The 17,937-nt window shown below is 42.1% G+C and overlaps 1 protein-coding gene across 2 annotated transcripts; it reads right to left on the minus strand.

Moving 5' to 3' along the window:
- Nucleotides 1–927: 927 nt before the first annotated feature.
- On the minus strand, nucleotides 928–17,824 carry TTC38 (tetratricopeptide repeat domain 38). 2 transcript variants are annotated; one of them, XM_050323309.1, is made up of 15 exons: nucleotides 17,752–17,824; nucleotides 14,790–14,867; nucleotides 14,193–14,274; nucleotides 13,685–13,856; nucleotides 12,557–12,730; nucleotides 11,818–11,893; nucleotides 10,806–10,925; nucleotides 8,420–8,479; nucleotides 7,703–7,741; nucleotides 6,884–6,965; nucleotides 5,820–5,985; nucleotides 4,177–4,336; nucleotides 3,822–3,895; nucleotides 2,895–3,008; nucleotides 928–1,761 (listed from the first exon to the last, which is right to left on the minus strand). In XM_050323309.1, the coding sequence occupies exons 1-14, from the start codon at nucleotides 17,779–17,781 to the stop codon at nucleotides 2,915–2,917; spliced, it is 1,407 nt and encodes a 468-aa protein (XP_050179266.1). In that variant the 5' UTR covers nucleotides 17,782–17,824; the 3' UTR covers nucleotides 928–1,761; nucleotides 2,895–2,914. The 2 variants fall into 2 exon arrangements, with proteins under 2 accessions (XP_050179266.1, XP_050179267.1); XM_050323310.1 differs by lacking the exon at nucleotides 17,752–17,824 and adding an exon at nucleotides 15,858–15,876.
- Between the last annotated feature and the right edge of the window lie 113 nt (nucleotides 17,825–17,937).

Below are 17,937 nucleotides of genomic sequence, written 5' to 3' on the forward strand. Positions count from 1 at the left end.
CTTTTTCCTCAGGGAGGGGGCAGACTGGAGATGAGAGCTGCTCGCAGAAGGGAGGAAGAAGAGAACTGCAGTCTGGGCAGCTGAGCTGAAGAGGGAGGGAAGCTGGAAAATATATGCTCTGAATGCATGAGGATGAGGCAGAAAGAAACAATGGTTCTCCCACCTACTGGCACTTCAGCCTCTTCCTAACTGACTCCAAGGAGATGCCACGTTTGCCAAGGCTGGCTGTGACCCCTGGCCCTGTGAACCTGGGACCAGGCCTGTGTGGGAGAGCAAAGCACGAGGCCTCAGGGGGCGCCTGTGGAGGCACTGGGCTGAGTTATGGTTCCACTTGTTGATGCAACAAGTCAGCTTCAAGGTAAGACCCAGTCAGTGCGTGCTTTCCTGATAACTAACGGAATTTTTGAAGTAATTTTTTTTTCCTTCCTAGTGACTGAAGTGAAACCATATTTGGTTTTTTTCCAGCAGTCCTAGCACTGCCTATTGCCACTGCCCTTGTGGGCCCTGCTTTTGTCTGAGGTAGCTTCCATGTGACAGCTCCATGACAAGGCAGCTGCAGGTGGGAGTCTGCAGAACAAATGCAATGCTTTTTTCCAGGACCAGAACTTGGGGCCTGAGAACAAGTCCCTTCACTGCTGCCCAGTGTTGTGTCCTGGCAGCCTGCATGGTGGCTGTACACAGCTATCTCTCTGGCGAGCATTAGATGTTTATATAGTTTGTGTCACCTGCTTTTCAGCTGCTCCGCTTAGGTACAAAGAGCCTTTAGGAGTCAGCATGTCCTTGGTCCAGTTCTTTTTCTCCTATTCTACCCACTGAGCTATCTGCTTGTTAATTATTTTCCAACAATTCAGCAGTACATAGTGAAGCAAGACAGAATGGTTTGAGAATTTTAGGTAAAAGGGGAAGGCAGAAAACCAGAAGTTCTCATTTATGGGCAAAATTTTTAATACTAGTTGAATGAAAAAGCTTCTAGTCCCAGTGATGGAAGCAAAGTGGATGTACACTGTTACATGTTTATGAGATTAAGCTGAGTAACACATTTAAAACTTCACACATGCAAAGAACTCATATACTTTCTTGCTCAACCAAATCCATCTTTGAGTTTATTGATGTAAAGCAGACAAAATTCTCAGTTACGTTATATCACAAGTACTTCAACTGTAATTCTTAAACTTGTGTAGCAATGGATCACATAAACTACACCCTGCAAAGACAGCCAGAGATTTCTCAGGCTTTTGTTCCCTAATCAGATTTGTTATATTCATTGAATAAAAAGGTTCCTGTCTAAAGTCATTGCTTGAAATGCACTGATTAAAAATAATAGTAAAAATACAGTGTAATTTTAGTCCAGAGTGAGTCACCTCCAGACATGGCTGGACAGACAAAGCAGTGATGAAGCTGAAGAACAGTGTAATCATAAGTCACAAGACCGCATGAGAGAATGCAACCGCTTACCTGGTTTCACAAATTATCATTGCTTTAAAAATAAGCAATTTCTGCCCCAAAGGAGGGCTGGGGGAAGGATGGCAGCAAGGCACTTCCACTTCTTGTTCCTCTATGCAGGAACTCCAGGGGCAGTGCAGAGCCAGCTATGGAAGTGCTTTTTTAGATCAAAAGGAAACTGTGTGTAGGAGGAGGCTTCTGCGGAACATGGGGAAGAGCCTGAGCTGGGCAGGAAGGAGGGGAAGGCATCTGTGGCCAGGAGAGCTTGCAGATGTGGTAGCAAAGCCAGAGCTTGGGCAGTTGAAGAGTATGACATTTCTATTCAGGAAGAAGAAGAGGCATGGGTTCAGTTTTGGTTCCAAATACCATCTTTCCTATCATTACAGATTTCTGGAATACTATTGCAAGGCAATGGCAATCTGTTAACTTGGTACACTGCAGGAATCTAGAGGCACCAGAACTTGATAGAGGCTCATATTCTGCCTCATATGCAGCACCAGAGCTTATCACATCACATGTGCTGGGATAGAGCTTTGCTTTCCTTCCATGGCAGAAGCTCCCTTTCAGTCTTCACCAGCTCAGAGAGACCTCTTTAAGTGTGTGCTTTCATACTGATTTTAAACACCTGCTAACATGCAGGGCCTTGTAGCGAGATGATAGTGAGGCCTGACTTCCCATAAGCTCAGGTAAGCCCAAAGACCCCAGTCCAAAGTACTTTTCAGAGATGGTACTGTTTTAGATGAAGTCCAGACTTTTCCTTTTTTTCTGAAAGATTTTAAAGTGCTAAGGGAGTACCCATGTTAGAACAGTCACTATTATCCCCCTTGTCTGTTTTCATCCACATAATAATTTTAGAAAGCTCTGCCATGCTATACTGAAAATAAAAACCTAAGATTTTATGAGAGGCAGTTTAGAAATGTGCACCCAGAAAGAGATCCTGAATGCAGACAGATCTGTAATGCCCTAGTTTGTGACTCATTCCTGAATAAACTAGAAGCTTAATATGGAATTCATTTCAAGCCTGTATTGGCTCTGATCCCACACCTTCCTCTTAGCTTTGTTTAAAAGCTCCCTTTGAATTACCTGAGCAGTTATTAGTTACTTAACGTATTAGCCATACAAATTGGGTAACAAATTGGGCCAGAGAATGACTGAAATCCAGGCACTGTTACTGCACTGTATACAATCAGGGTCAGAGGGAATGTTCAGGAAAATATACCAGAGAAGCAGTGCCCTTGGGATGCTTCAGAAAGCTGTGCATTATCAGCAGGTTTTCTTCTTTCTTTGTGGAATCATCTAAGATACAACCTCCTGAAATGCAACAGCTGTGTCCTTTTTTTTAAGAAAATCGTTATCACATCTCTAATCCCTAGGAACCTCCCCCAGTTCCAGCACAGCTACCCCTGCCCTCCTTGCACTCAGACTTTGTGGTAAGCACATAGCTATTTCACCTGAAGCATGGAGGAAAGCGTTATGCCATGGAATGGATGGCTGCTGCCTTCCTGATAAGTCGCTCTGTCATTGGTGAATTGGGTCTCACCACATCACGTTCTCTCAGGAGGCACCTGAGAAAGGACAAGTAGGAGAGAAACAGGACATTTGTGAGTACAGCATCAGTTTTCCTGTAAGATCACCAGCAGTGTTCTTGTAAGAGGAAATCAGTACATAAAGACCTGTACCGGAGGTACAGATTTTTCTTACGGGAAACACTGGACCTGGGCAGGAATCCCTTTTAGGCAGAACAGCATCGTTTTCAGCACTGACAGACTGAAAACAAGCACCTAGAGCTCAGAGGGCAAAGAAGCATCATTTTGCTATTGCACCCAATTTTAATGTTTCAGAGAGACCTCAGGAGGAGAACAGGCAAGGCTTCCTACTGTCCCAAGGATCCATTCCCCTTAGGGCCCAGGCAGACCCATGCACTGCATTTCAGCAGAACTCAGTGTGGGTGATAAACCACATTGACTGTTCTACCACACAAGGCTCCTGTGATCTGCACTGAGCCAGAGCACACCTGTACATGTCAGAGCACACCTCATCTGTCCCAATCCAGCAGATGTCTGCAACAGGACAGACTGGAGTTCCACCAGTTCACACAAGTTTAGCAGTCCATAATGTACACTCATGAACAGGTTAAGACAGAACCATTTGAAAATCAACTACCCTTGAACAAATATAGATTATTAATCCAGGCTGCAAGACTGTACTTTTGGAATTTGAAGCTATTTTACTTTTTATCCTGGTTAAATGCTTCTACATTTCACATAAATGGTTGCATATAATTTCAGCTTTAAATTTATTGGTTTGAGTATACTCATTACTTTTTGCTTTTCGTAACACTTCTACTTCCATAAATATTTTTCAGGGAAAACACTCACCTTGCAAGGTTTCGTTTGGCCTGTGATTTAGAATTTAAAGCAGCATGAATCAATAACTGGCTGAAAACGTCTCTCTGAAAAAAAGAGTCAGCAAAATACAAAATAAATAATTTATAATGTATTGTCGGTTACAATGTTTTGTTTACCAATTTATTAAATCCACATGGAGGAAACATATCAACATTAAATTAAATAGCTAACCCTACTAGTAAGTGTTTGCAAACAGGATTCAGTCACAAGCACAGTTTAGCTTTCACTTTCTAAGTATGAAATGTTGTTGATTAGGTAAGTGCCTAACAGAGGCTATTGAAAGGGGATTAAATCATATGAAACAGTCTTTTCTTGTCTCCCTTACCTGGGCATTACTGCCTCCTAGTTGGCTTAGTTGATAACGGATTGGGTACAGCAGGTCTACAGCTTTGTCACAATTTCCATTTTCAAACTCTACAAAAGCATGGCACAGTGGCAACCCCAAACTAGGAGCCAGGGAAAGCTGGTGGTCTTCACAAGGTGCTCTGTAGAATGAAAGAGTAGGTAACTTCCATAAGTCAAAGCATAAATATGTTGTATTTCAGTGCCAGTCTGTCACTGCCTGCAGACTGGTTTTTATTTTTTTTTAACTGTACAATGCCTGATGTTTCAGGTCCTTGACTTAGATCATATCCTTTGGTGTGGTTATGTTACTCCCACCTTCTTACTCAGCCATCAATTTGTTTTTATTCTCCTGAATATACCCGCAAAAGGCACAACTCCCTCCTACCCTTGCAATAAGAAGTTTTGCCCAAAAGAATAAGAAAACCGCAGCTTCTCTTCTGCTGACCTTACCAGAACATGACTGCTTTTTTAACACAGACAAAAGTATCTAGGGTATCATTTATATATTCTAAAATTGTGAGAAATGTAAATGAATCCAATCATTAATATAACTCCTTCATCTTGCTGCCTGTTTTCTCAAATAATGAAATTAAGATTTATAACAGCTAAAAATGTATACATCTGTATTATTACAAAAGGCTGAATATGTAGGCAAAAGGAAGCACTGGGTGAAAGTGTAAGTAGCATATATGAATATCTATGTTCATTAAATCTTCCCTGATTTGCAGTTTTCTACACTTTATATATACTGACATATAAACTTACATAAAAGATATTTGCCATTTCCTTCCTACTTTAGTCAAATCAGACATACTTAGGCTTGCTTTGACAGTTATTTGTTTTCATAAGTATTCTTAAAAATTACAATGTTCTTAAAAACTACTTATAGTCAGGAGCAAATAGTGTCAGTTTCAGGATCTTCCTTCTTTTTAAAGACGAAGAAACAGATGCTGAAACAAAAGGGGAAAAAAGGGTGGAGGGGGAAAGAAATTGTATTTAAAACATCTATAAATCAACCCCTTCAAAAAATCAAGGCAATTTACAGCCACTTAATACATAAGGGAATGAAAACCCCTTATTTTTAGATGTAATACTTAAATACTGAAATTTTTCAAATAATTTAGTTTGGAAGCAAAATATTGTAGATTATTACTTTAGTAGTACTTGAAATTTAATTTTCTGCAGATGTACTTCACATCAAACAGTAGCCACTAGAATATCACTACCAGCTAATGTTCTGTTGTTAAAGAACCTTTTAAACCAGAGCACAAAAGAACCACCACATAGATGTATAGAGTGCCCTTACTAATATACTTTATTCCTTGTATGTGTGATCCCACTAAAAGGAAATAAACAGCAACTGTTCAGTTGATGTCCACTACCTCAAATATAAAAGATTTCTGCTTAACAAGCTGAGAAACCCTTGTACACATTAACTCAAGAAATAAATAATTATACGGATCTCCTAACTGGAGGTTGGCCTGCTAAAACCAGATGTGTCCCAGCGACATGCTAAAGCACCAGAGAGCATGTTGTAGTGCTTCAGCAAGCCAGAGACATCATCACCCTCAAGTTCAGAGGGCAAACTGTTTACTGAACCAACACTGTAACTTCTTTGCTTACTTGGCAAGTTCCTGAAGAGTTGTTAAAAGCTCTTGGGTAGTTTTGTGGTCCTTGGCTCCAAGTGAAGACATCAAGAAGTGCACATCATTGAACAGAAGAATGTGATCTTTGGTGTGCTTCTTCGTGAGCGCAAGAACATCCTTCCACCTGTCTCCAAGCTTTACACCTAACAGCAAAAAATATCTGTCTCAATAAAAATGCCACATGCAGAAGCATGACTTTGCAATACATTTTCAGTCACTAAGCATAAAAACCATTCCTACTGAACTCAAAAAAACATACCCCGATATGGCAAAATATGTGCAGCAATGTTCAGCTGCAGCTGTGTTTGTGAGGAGAGTTTATAGACTGTCAGGAGTTTAAAGCCAGGATTTTAGATTGCATTATGTGAGCTTCTGACTTTATTATGAAATTGCTCATAATGTCTTCTTGGAAGTGATGCTCACCATGAGCCATCTGTAGCAATCAAAAGACAGAGTGTTAAGATGGATTTAATTAAAAAAACAATGCATCTTAGTGTTTTAGCAGAACAGTGTGAAAATTATGTCTGCCCATCATGTCCCCCACCATGAACCCTGATGTATAAACACTGTCTTAAAAAGGGGAACATGCCACTGAGTTAGGAGAGTACATAAAGCCAGAAGCTAGTATGCACACACTAGCTGTTTCAATCAGGATCAAAAAAGAAAGGTAAGGATCTAACTGGAAATTTACTTCAAGGAAGTGCTACAGCTTTTTAGAGGTTTATGCACTTGATTACTCAGCCTCATATCTCCAGGGACAATAGAAGTGAATTTCTCAAAGAAGAAATATGTGATCTAGCTTGAGCTGACTGCAGTACCATACCGGCATGGGAAATGGAAGCTCTTGGAAAGAACAAAGCTTATGGACATTAGTAGGAACTTTACACCAATGTTTTTCTCAAGAGCAGAATTTTCTTCTGAAACACTGACAAAACTTGCTTTGTAATTACATTTAAATACTTCCTCAACATGCAAGGCAGGGGGAAGGAGAAAGAAAACTGCCTTACAGTTATAAAAAAGAATGGTCAGGGGATATCCCACCTTCCAGATGGAGCCTATACAGCATCGAACAGTTATCGACTACATCCAGCATGCTTCCACTTGCCAGGCACCGCGGAGCAATCTGTAATCACAGGGGCTCATAAGCTGGCCAACTGATATGCTAGTGGAAACTTACTCATATTATCAAACTTATTTTCACAGTAAAAATTTAATTTTATCCTTCTATTAATTAAAAATCACCTGTTTTGTAATAGTCCTAATGGCATTTTTCCTGAATACAGGAATTTGCAATGTTAAACATTCTTATTGCTTTACATGTTGTTTTTTGCAGTAAATATGGAGAGTCACCAAGGTATTTTACTTTTTCCAAAACTGTGCCACAAATATTCCTTCACTTTGTCAAGGTTAGTTGATACAAATCTGCCTAGCAGCTTTCCTAATACTTGTAGTACTTTTACAATCCTTACAACGTGTTATCTAATTTGATACTGTTTATTTACAGAGATTGTTTTGAAATCCAGGCAATGGACTTAGTACCTAACAGGCAAAACCAGTTTTTTGTAACTTGACTTTATAAGAAAATTATTTTACATCACTTTAAAAGCATGAATAAGAAACATGGACAGAATGGAAACCAGTACCACTGTAGCTCTTTCAAATTCTCAAAATATGAGTCCTTTGGGCGTTTCACCCAAAATTGCTGAGAAACTATTTCCCTAAAAAACTGTAATGACAGATGTAAACAATATATGTACAGGTATCACACACTGCGATAAGATTCAATCTCACAGAGAAGGAAGAAAACACAAATCATGACCTTAAGCACGTTCTCAGTAAAGAAAGAAGGCCCCTACTCACATGATTGTCATAAATTGTCAAAGCAGCTTCATATTCACCCTGGAAAAGCAAACAAGGAGTGCAAGAATTATGTTCCTTCTATGCTACTACCACTCAACACATGCCAGTTACTCTGTCCTCTGGGTAAGGTACACTGCCTTCTCAAACATGCCACATTTGTCTCCCTATGGAGCTGAACCCCACAAGTGCTAAGCATTAAATTCAAAGAAATTCTGCATTGTATCCTGATTGGCTGGGTAAAATTGCAACCATTTTTAAAGGGTTTCAATAATAAGAATTAGTAACATTAATAACATTGCAAACCCAATTTAGAGCTTACTGCCTCATTTTTATAGTCAGCAAAATTTTGGGCCAGATAATTAGTATCCAGTTTGGTTAGAATTTTGTTATTTTTTGTCTGAAACTTAGAGATCCAAGTTTATCTTTCTATCAAACAACTGTGCTAAATGTAATTAGTGAGACTATTTGATTGTCAAACATACAGTAATTTCACAGTAATATTTCAATATTCTAACAAAGATCCTGTAACTTTGACCAATTAAAACTTTTCAAAATAATTGTAATAAAGGACTAACTTAGGTTAGTGTGGCATTGTGCTGTTTTATAAAAACATCCCTTTTAAATTGCTGAACCCCCTGGAAATGTTAGGTCTGCCTTTTAAACAGCATTAGATGATCTATCTGGACCATTAAACACCTGGATGAAAATATCTCATACCTTTTCAATGAAGTATAAAGCCCAGTGCCAGTAATTGTGGCAAGCAAGCATATCACTGTTCTGGGGAAAAAAAAAGAAAAAAAAGAAAAAAAAGAAAGAAATTATTTACAAAATAAACTTCCCTTTTAAATTTATGTAGTCAGATTTTTGTTTCCTTCTTCAGCAAAACTGAGTATTTACTGAGAGACAAAAGAGACAATCAGCTGGCCAGGGTACATTTGTCCTTACAGTTATTCAGGGAGACACCTCAAACCCAAGGTTTCCCCCATATCACTTTCACTTAGATGCCTCAGAATTCACCCTTCTGCAGCACTTTTTTTTTCTTTATAACAGAGTAAGATTTGTCTCATCTAAAATTTAGGCATCTTTTCTGAAGTAACCTGGACAGACAGTTGAGAGAGGAGGATATGTAGGCCTTACAAGGGCCTTTCATCCCTAGACACAGAGGATTCACTTCTTAAACATGGGGTTACCTGACTAAATAAAGCAAAACCTTTTTACTGCTCATAATTTTGAGTTTTGAATAACATTAAACTGCTGAAGAGAAGTGGTCTTGTAGGTAACTGAAATAAATCAATAAAAGCCGGCTTTGGGAACTCACCACAACAGCTCAGGAGAAAAACAACTGCCATTTTATAATACAGAGCACTGGCAGAGAGGTCTCCTCTGGTAAGATACTTTGATTTTTTAACTGAAACATAACTTAAACATGGCATCTGTTGGGATTTTTGGGCCGGGGGGGTGGGCTGGAGGAACAAACAAAGTAAAGTACTCTGTAAAGAAAACCTGTACAAAACCTTTATTGGGAAGTAGAATAATGAATTAAAAGCAGAAAAAGAAGCACAAATACTGTGGCAGTACAGTTAGCTGAACTTGGTCATTACAAAAAAATAAATAAAAATTTCAAATCACATGGCCAAATATAAGCAACTTTAATAAAGTACTTAGATAGATCTGCTTATTTTCATGCATTTACAATGTTTGGTGTCCGTAATGCTTAAGATGAGAAAGGCTGCACAACAGAAGCAATGATGCACAGTATGACATGACAGTGCCACCTGTTACAAATCTTAATTGCACTGCATCAGGCATGAAAGTATATTAGCCAGTTCTACTTACTGATCTTGCATGTGGTTTTATTTGGATAAAGAGTATAAGTCACAGAGATGTGCAACTATTTGAAGCAGCAAGAGTTCAAAAATCAATCCAAAAGTCACTGGGGTTTTTAAGGTATCAACCAAACTGTCAATCCCCTGCATCACTGTTTCATTAAAACTAACATACTAGAGGACAAAATGCTTCTTGGAAATGATAGATGTGAACTTCAAGAAAGGGTTTTCTGCCTGCACTTGCAATGCTTAACTTGAAAAAACCCAAGTCTTTCTAGTCTCATTATCCAGCCCTGCTCTCTGGGTGATGTGGAATGGTCAGCTCAGATGACTCTAAGATAGACTCTCGTGGGTTCTAACAAATTCAAACCTCACAGCCTTCTGCTCTGAATATAACAAACTTAACCACTGGGAAAACACATGCTGTCCAAACACAAAAATTAAGCTTCATTTACAACAAAGGACTGTATGACAGGCTAGTTAACCTCTTCAATACACTGAAAGATGGTATCGAACACGTTGGATATATAAGGTAACTGGTACACAAGAAAGTAATTAGTACACTAGAAAAGAGACAAAAGCACAATTTCTCTTTACAGTTGATCTCTAAAAACCCTTCCCCATCCAAAAGTAAACAAGTATTTTAGGAGTTTTCTGAAACATTTGCCTGTGTCATTTCCCACCTTATCTTAGGTCTCGTGAGGAGATTTAGTCAGGTCCCTCAACTGAATCTCGGGGCTCATCTCAGTCTAAGCAAAAAGCTTGTGAAAGTATCAGTGATCCCTTTACTTGTATAACCACACCATAAATCACAAGCTTCACATCTGATGTTTCACCTGTCTACCATGGTCATGTCTTTATGAGATGTAAAAATATCTGCACAGATCCACCAGGAAAAAGAAACAACATGTGAATGTACAAACCCCACACTTACTAAAAAAGCAGTACTTTTTAGGCTATTCCTAGCTAAAGGAAGACAAAGGACAGACAGACTTGGTGTGAATCCTGGCCTACTGACATGTTTGCCATACTAATGATGACTTACAGTGGTCCACAGTATGTGTTCTTCATAACATGCCATTTTTTCCTGCCCCTTGCTTAAAAAGCTGCCTGGATAATAACACCTCAAGTGAGGATTTCTTCTAATATGCAAACTCTGCATTGCTTGTAACACATTTGCAGATAGGAAGGAATTGCATGCAGAGGACTCAAGAACTTGACTACAGGAGTAAAAGACCTAGAAGGAGCTTTTTCAGAAACGCCACAAGAATGTTTACCTTCCAGTTGGTTTCTGTTTCCTTCATAAATTCTAAGCCTTTCTTCACATCTGCTTTCATTTCATTTACATGAGCTATAGTATGGACAGACCACGCATCTGTCTGATTTATAGCCAAAGCCTATGAGTGAAAAACAGGAGAACATGATCAACCTTACAAACTTGCAAATACCAAAATTTATCCCCCCTTATATACAAACAAGAGACTAGTTTTTACTAGCTGCATGTCAAGTACATCCCTTGAAGTTGAAGTACCACTTCAACTAACCACAGAATGGAAGTCTTATTCAGCCAATTCTTCCTCCTTGCTCCAACAACTCCCACTAGGCTCTAGGCATTTTGCAAGGTTAGTCATAAACCTAGTAAATGTTAAGTGTTAGTTGTCACTTCCAGCAATTTAATGAAAGTTTGTCAAAAACACCCATTAGAGATTAATTGTGTCTGAGACTTCTGGAGGACAGAGATAATCCCGTGGACTGGAGAGAGTCAAGTGTAATTACTATCTTCATAAAAAGGAAACAGGTTGACTAATAGTGATGCCCAGGACCATTGTACAGATAATTGTTCAATAACTCAGGAACAAGTACCTGGGACAAAAAGGGAGGGGGAGCCCAAACAGGGTGGATTGTCAAGAGCAGACTACATCAAGGCAATCCAGCATTCTTTAATAGGAGCAAACAGCCAATCTTACATGGGGGAAATGCCAGATGGGCTGATACATGGATTTCATAGGGGTGTTCTGACCCCATCTGACATGGTATGTTCATAAGCAAGTGAGGGAAACACACTCCAGGTGAAACTGTTGTGGTGCGGCAGAAATGTGAGAACAGTTACCAGCAAGTCTCATGAAGCTCTGTGAGCATTTCCATGTTGAGCTTTATCTCCTTGTTACTTCAACTAACAACTGGGATGACAGAGAGTCAGTTCAAGGCATTGGCACAAACCACCACCCAGAGAGAGGGATTGTGTTTGGGAATTCTAAAACCTTTTAGCACAAAGAGCAGGCAGTTTACCTCATGGGCAACCTCCTCAGCACGGTCAAACAAGTTTGTTTCCACAAGTCCAAAAGAGTAGTAGCCTTTCACGTAGCTAACAAAAGGGGAAAACCAGCACATCATGTATTTATAACTAGATTCAATCCAGGACTGAAAAGACATACTAGAAATAGCATTTGACTCAAAACAATCCTTACAGTGCAAAGTTACAATGAGAGTTCAAGCTTGCAGGATACAGAACTGCTAACCTAGTTCTCAGAGGAAATGAATGCCCCAGAGACACCAGCATGGGAAACAGTAACAAGATGCACATCAGAATTTTGTTTCAGAACTACACTTTGGTAGTCTAAGTTACAACTCCTTTCCACTGATGTGCTCTATTATTCACAAGGTGAGCTCCGGGTAAAAAAATGGATCCACAGAAGCCTGAAGAAGTTTTGCCACTGCCCTGGGCGAGGACACGGTTTTATCCTGCGCATTACACACCATGTGCTGTATTTGACAGCAGTGAGACACAAGCTCCCTTAAGAAAAAATCCCTCAACAACAGTGTCAGAGGGACGCTGGAGACACATTCTGTCTGCTGTCGAGTTTAATTCTCTTCTAACCCCTTGATTTTTGTCTATATGTCTGATTCCAACAAATCCTGCTGGTTTCCAACAGAATCCTGTTGATTATTTAGGTGTGTCTGAACTTAAAAACCACAAAGTATATGCACACCAGGTGAAGAGCAATTTTCAAAATGAAGCATGACCCACCTGCTCAGTGGAACATCAGGTGTCCAGAAAGGATAAACTCGAGCAACAGAATCTCGCATCTGCACCTGATATCCCAGGTAGAAATAAGTATCGTGGGAAAATTTGAGGGCTAGCAGGTCAGTTGGGTGGCTCTGCAGAATCTGTTCCCACAGATCACAAGCTTCTGGAAGCTGGCTAGAAATAAAAAATTATTTCCATTGCTGAAAGAAGGTACACATACCTGCTGTTACTGTTAGTTCTGAGCTCACACTATGCTGAAAAACAGAAAATTCAACACCAAATTACTTGTTTTTTCCTTGAAGGAATTTTTAGTCTTTTTTAAAGTAATAATGGCATTATCTTCACACTTTGTGAGAAATCTTTTGAAAGAAATGTCCTTGAGTTACACCAAGTCACTGTAACACACAAGGAAAATCAAAGAAGCTTAAATCATAAACCTGAAGATTTTCCTACAGGGCCCAAAAGTTTTGACAGACATCTACCATAATTAATCTTACTTCACATGTGCAAAGACAGCTTCCTTCTCCTCTAGTTCACCCATAGTGACAGGGCTTCAAGAGCTTCCTCTTTACCTCTGCTGAGAAGTATGTGAGATAAATCCATGCTCATCCATTTGTTTAGCAAACAAATAATGAAAGCGAATCAGCCCACACTTTCTGCAGTGCATACCATATGGAATGAAACAGTGAGCTTCAACACCACTTGTGCTACTGTGGTATCTCCCTATTTTGCCGAGGAAATAGGTTTTGGCATAGGGAGATAACAGAGAGAAGAAAAGTCTGTTTGTAACTTCGCTCCTGTGCACCTGAGTCTGGACCCTACTGTAGCCAAATACATTGTTTCCTAGTTCTAAACCACATATTCCACCAATGGATCTATGACAGGTTTAAAACATGGAGTGCTTACTGCTAGGAAATGGTAGCAATCGAGCACAACTCCTACAGTGTTGCTCACTAACTAGACATGGCACTTAGAGCCAAGAGAGAAATGCAGGAACCACCAGTGGCATCTCACTCCGATCCTTTGCTAGATATCAGCCAGTATCACACATCACCACTTCCAACCACTGTTTCCGCCTGTGGTAGTGAAAATCCGTCAGCCCCGTACACAGGTTGACAGTGGACTCACCCCCTGGCAAACATGTCCAACGCTGACACATGAAGCTTCTCCCGCTCAGTCAGTGGCTGCGACTTGGAAAGTGCCACCATTGTTCTCACTGCACAGTCCAGCTCTTTGTCAAGTCGCACGGAGCTTCCAGTGCCAACCAGCTCCAAACCATTAGCAATGACATGTCCCATTGCTACAGAAAACAGTACAGCAGAAGTTGAGCTGTACAGCATCACCTTCATCTCCACATTACACAAGAGGAGCTGAGAATTTTAAGCAAGACTGACTTGGGGTCACAGAAATGCAGAAAGTCTCTCAAGCCTAAAGTTCTTAGAGGCTTTTCATGAAAAAAAAAAAAACAAAACCCAACCTCGAAAACTATCCTGCCTGCTCCAGATTCTGAGGAAGTTTCACATTACAGAATTCTATAAGCCATCACCTTGCCCTTGCACTAACAAAGTCAGTTAACTACCAGGACACCAGGTATTACCTAGCACTTCTTATGCTCAGAATTAAAGGTTATACTCACTAAAATTTGGATCCGCTGCCTTTAACTTGGCGAGGCATCCCTCAATACCTCCAAGGCTCTCATTATTGGTCCAGGTTGCATACTGTAAGAGAAACAGACCAAGAGAGGGTTGAGAAATCCTCTATGACACTGGGCTTCTTTTCATCCTCCCAGACATTTAAAATTCAAAAATAAGCAAGGCAAATGACTAAAAGACAAACATTGCATTCAGCAGGTTTAGTGCAGTAGGAAAACAGAAAAACCAGGGGGGTTTAAGACAGTCCGGCCACCAGCAGAAACAGTGAATCCTGGATTTCTATGTGCTTTATGGATTTCTGGAATCCATAGAATCCTGGATTTCTATGTGCTTTCTATGTGTCGACTGGCTGATTTGGTAGTGTCAAGTGGCATGAGCATGTTGGCTGAGGCTTTCACCACAGCATGTGGCACAGCCCTCTGCTATGAGGGTTTCCTGCTGCCATCTAAAAGCTGGACTCCTGTGGTGGCCTGATTTTGAGGCTCTCCCAGCGGACAAGAAATTTAAATGTCAGCTACAGCAAAGGCTGTTTCATGCTCAAGTCCCTTCGCATCACATTTTCTCACACCTTTCCACCATACCTGTGTCAGCACAGCATCAAAGAGCTTACAGGCCTCATTGCTCGTCGTGGACAGGACAAGTCCAGCGTCCTGCCAGGCCTGCACAACAAACAAACACAAACCCGTTCATTTTACAACCTCATGTTCCAGGCTACACCAACAGATGTTCAGATTGATGGGTGTTTTGATGTTTTCATCAACTATGCTGTTTCAAAGAGAAAAGTTGGAAGGACAGTGTGAGCAGACGCAAACCTTTTGGTCTGTTGCAGTTACAAGACTCAATTAGTTGGAGCTAGTAGTGAGACTAAAGAAGCAAACAATTATGAAGTGTAATAGATGATCTTGATGGGTTACACATCTCATGAGAGAGCCATTCTGACTTCATTACAGCTGTTGGTCAGTCCCTCTGCTGCAGGTACATCTCGTGAGAAGTAGAGATAAATAAAAGAAGTAGAGGTAAAATAAAACCCTGTTCTTTTACAATGGAAATCAATACCTTAAGTAACTTGCAGGCCAAACAGCCTGGCAGAGCAAATGCATCAAGTCACTGAAGTAACTAGCAGAAAATCTGGACCACAGATCTGTATGCAAGCCTTACAAAAGTAAGAACGTGGGCACCAGATAGAGAAAAAAGGCTAAACAGAATTGGGTTGCCATAGTTTCTAATAAGCTAACATTACTGAGGCACAGCATCTTCCGGCTTTACTTTTACTCCAGTACACATAATGTAGAGGACAGACACAGACCTGGGGCAAGCCAATTCAGACTTCTCCTAATGGGGCCTTAGTTATTCCTGATGCTGCAAGAATTCAGCTGGTCTCATTTTACGCTTTAACATATTTCCTGGCTATAAAGACCCAACTGTCATAAACTGTAAGTAAGCTGGTAAGGACATCTTTGTTAATATACCCTTAAAGCTTTCCCACTGTGATTGTATTAAAGGCTCACATTCCAGCAGCTAGAGAATTACAAGCCTGAAAGAGTAGACCTGAATATAAAATTACATATTTTCTTTACAATTCACACTATATCCAGAAAAGGACTAAAGAGAAAAGTCGAGCAGGTAGCAAGGTTAGGCTTGCTACTTACAGGCTACCTTCCATGGTGCTCTGCAAATTAGGCCAGGAGCCACCCTCAGCACCAGTCATCAAAAACAAGCTCCATTTGGAGCAGGCTGTGTGCCACTGCTTGTTTTACACAGCTTGAAGTCCCTGTCCAGCAGAAATTGGTGTCCTGTTCCGAGAAGATTTGTTAATGCTCGTTCACAAGAATGGAAATGTCTGTGGGCACCAGAACAAACCAGCAGAGCAAGGGTTAGTGCAAAGTGGGCCTGCGTCCATCCCTAAGTACATTGCTGATCTAGCTGAGGTACGTGCTATTTCCAACTGCTCTAGAGAGCCTCTGTCCTGCTATGGCTACACCCAATACATCTCATTCCTCTGTGGAAGACTCCCACTCTGGCAACAGAACGATGGTAGCAAGGTTGCGTCACAAGGGACGCCACTCCTCTCCCTGTTAGCACACCAGGACAAAGGGCTGCAGGGAAGAACCACCCCACAGTAACTGCTGGCTCCTAAGAGACATAAAAGATGTGCTACAAACCTAATCTGTCACTGTCAACCAAGAACCAGTTATTGCGACTACAGAAGAGCCAGCATCCCCTGTCCTCTGGGTCATACACAATGGGTCCTGTCCAGACTACTTGGGACACTCATGTCCTGGGGCTTATCTGTACTCAGGTATCAGACTGTGACCGAAGAAATCCAGAGGGAAGTGTGGGTAGGTAAAATCAGCCTCAAGAGTCTGTAAAGCAGCTCTCCTTCCCACAGAGGCTGCCTTTGACTTCTGTCACACTGATCTCCCACAACCCTCCCCTCTAACTCCAGAAGAGACCCTTCTTGATGATGCCTCTTGGATGAGAGAGCTTCTCACGGCTTCTTGGCGAGACCAAAGCCTTGTGCTTTCCCCGCTCCAAGATTAGACTTCTGTCACGAGATCTAGTGACAGTTTATTTGTATGTTTTTCCCTGCTAGAATCACAGCGGGCTCTGAGAACTGTGCTCTTTGCATTGGCACCTCCTATATTCCTTGCGGGGCAGATCCCCAGGGCTCTGGCGATCACGTGCCCATCACAGTCTCACACAACAATCAAGGCTTATTTTACCCGTCCCTGCCTAATTAACCAAAACACAACAATAACAGTTCATCCGGAAGAAAGCGTGCAAACGACCAATCAGTAACCAGCACGTGCAGGTCGATATCGGACCCTCGGACTCGAAACTGGTTAAAAGTTAAGCAAAGGTCTGACCCACTTCTGCTGCCCACGGAAAGGGCAGGTGGGTTGCCGTGGGACTCCTGCGCTGTAAACTTATAAAATTAAAATAATAAAACTATAATAAAACTTATATAAAAAATACTTAGAGACGTTCAGACACGGCTGCACCCAGCGAAAGGGACGGTGGCTGGGACGGCTCAGCGTCCGCAGCGCTGCCCCTCAGCGCTGCCTTCACCCCCCAGCCCCTCAGTCCCCCAGCGCTGCCCTCACCCCGCAGCTCCTCAGTCCTGCAGCACCCCGGCACCCTGCTGCCCTCACCCTGCAGTCCCTCACCCCGCAGTCCCTCACTCCGCAGTCCCTCACCCCGCAGTCCCTCACTCCGCAGTCCCTCACTCCGCAGTCCCTCACTCCGCAGTCCCTCACTCCGCAGTCCCTCACTCCGCAGTCCCTCACTCCGCAGTCCCTCACTCCGCAGTCCCTCACTCCGCAGTCCCTCACTCCGCAGTCCCTCACTCCGCAGTCCCTCCCACCCCACCGCTGCCCTCACCCTGCAGTCCCTCACCCCGCAGTCCCTCACCCCGCAGTCCCTCACCCCGCAGTCCCTCACCCCGCAGTCCCTCCCACCCCACCGCTGCCCTCAACCTTGCAGTCCTTCCCCCTCAGAGCTGCCTTCACCCCGCGGTCCCTCGCCCTGCAGAGCTACCCTCACCTTGCAGTCCCTCAACGCCGCCATGGTCATGGGCCCTACCCCGCCCCGCTGCCCCGCGCGCGGGCGGGGCCTGGCGAGGGCGGGGGCGCGCGCGGAGCACTCGCGCGGGCGGCGAGTGCGGACGGTTGGCGCGAACGGAGCTCTCACGGCGCCGCTGAGGGAGCTCGTGGCCATCACTGGCCCAAA

This window comes from Myiozetetes cayanensis, unplaced genomic scaffold, assembly GCF_022539395.1.
Source record: "Myiozetetes cayanensis isolate MyiCay16 unplaced genomic scaffold, myiCay2020 scf3, whole genome shotgun sequence".
In the NCBI taxonomy this organism is placed as follows: domain Eukaryota; kingdom Metazoa; phylum Chordata; class Aves; order Passeriformes; family Tyrannidae; genus Myiozetetes; species Myiozetetes cayanensis.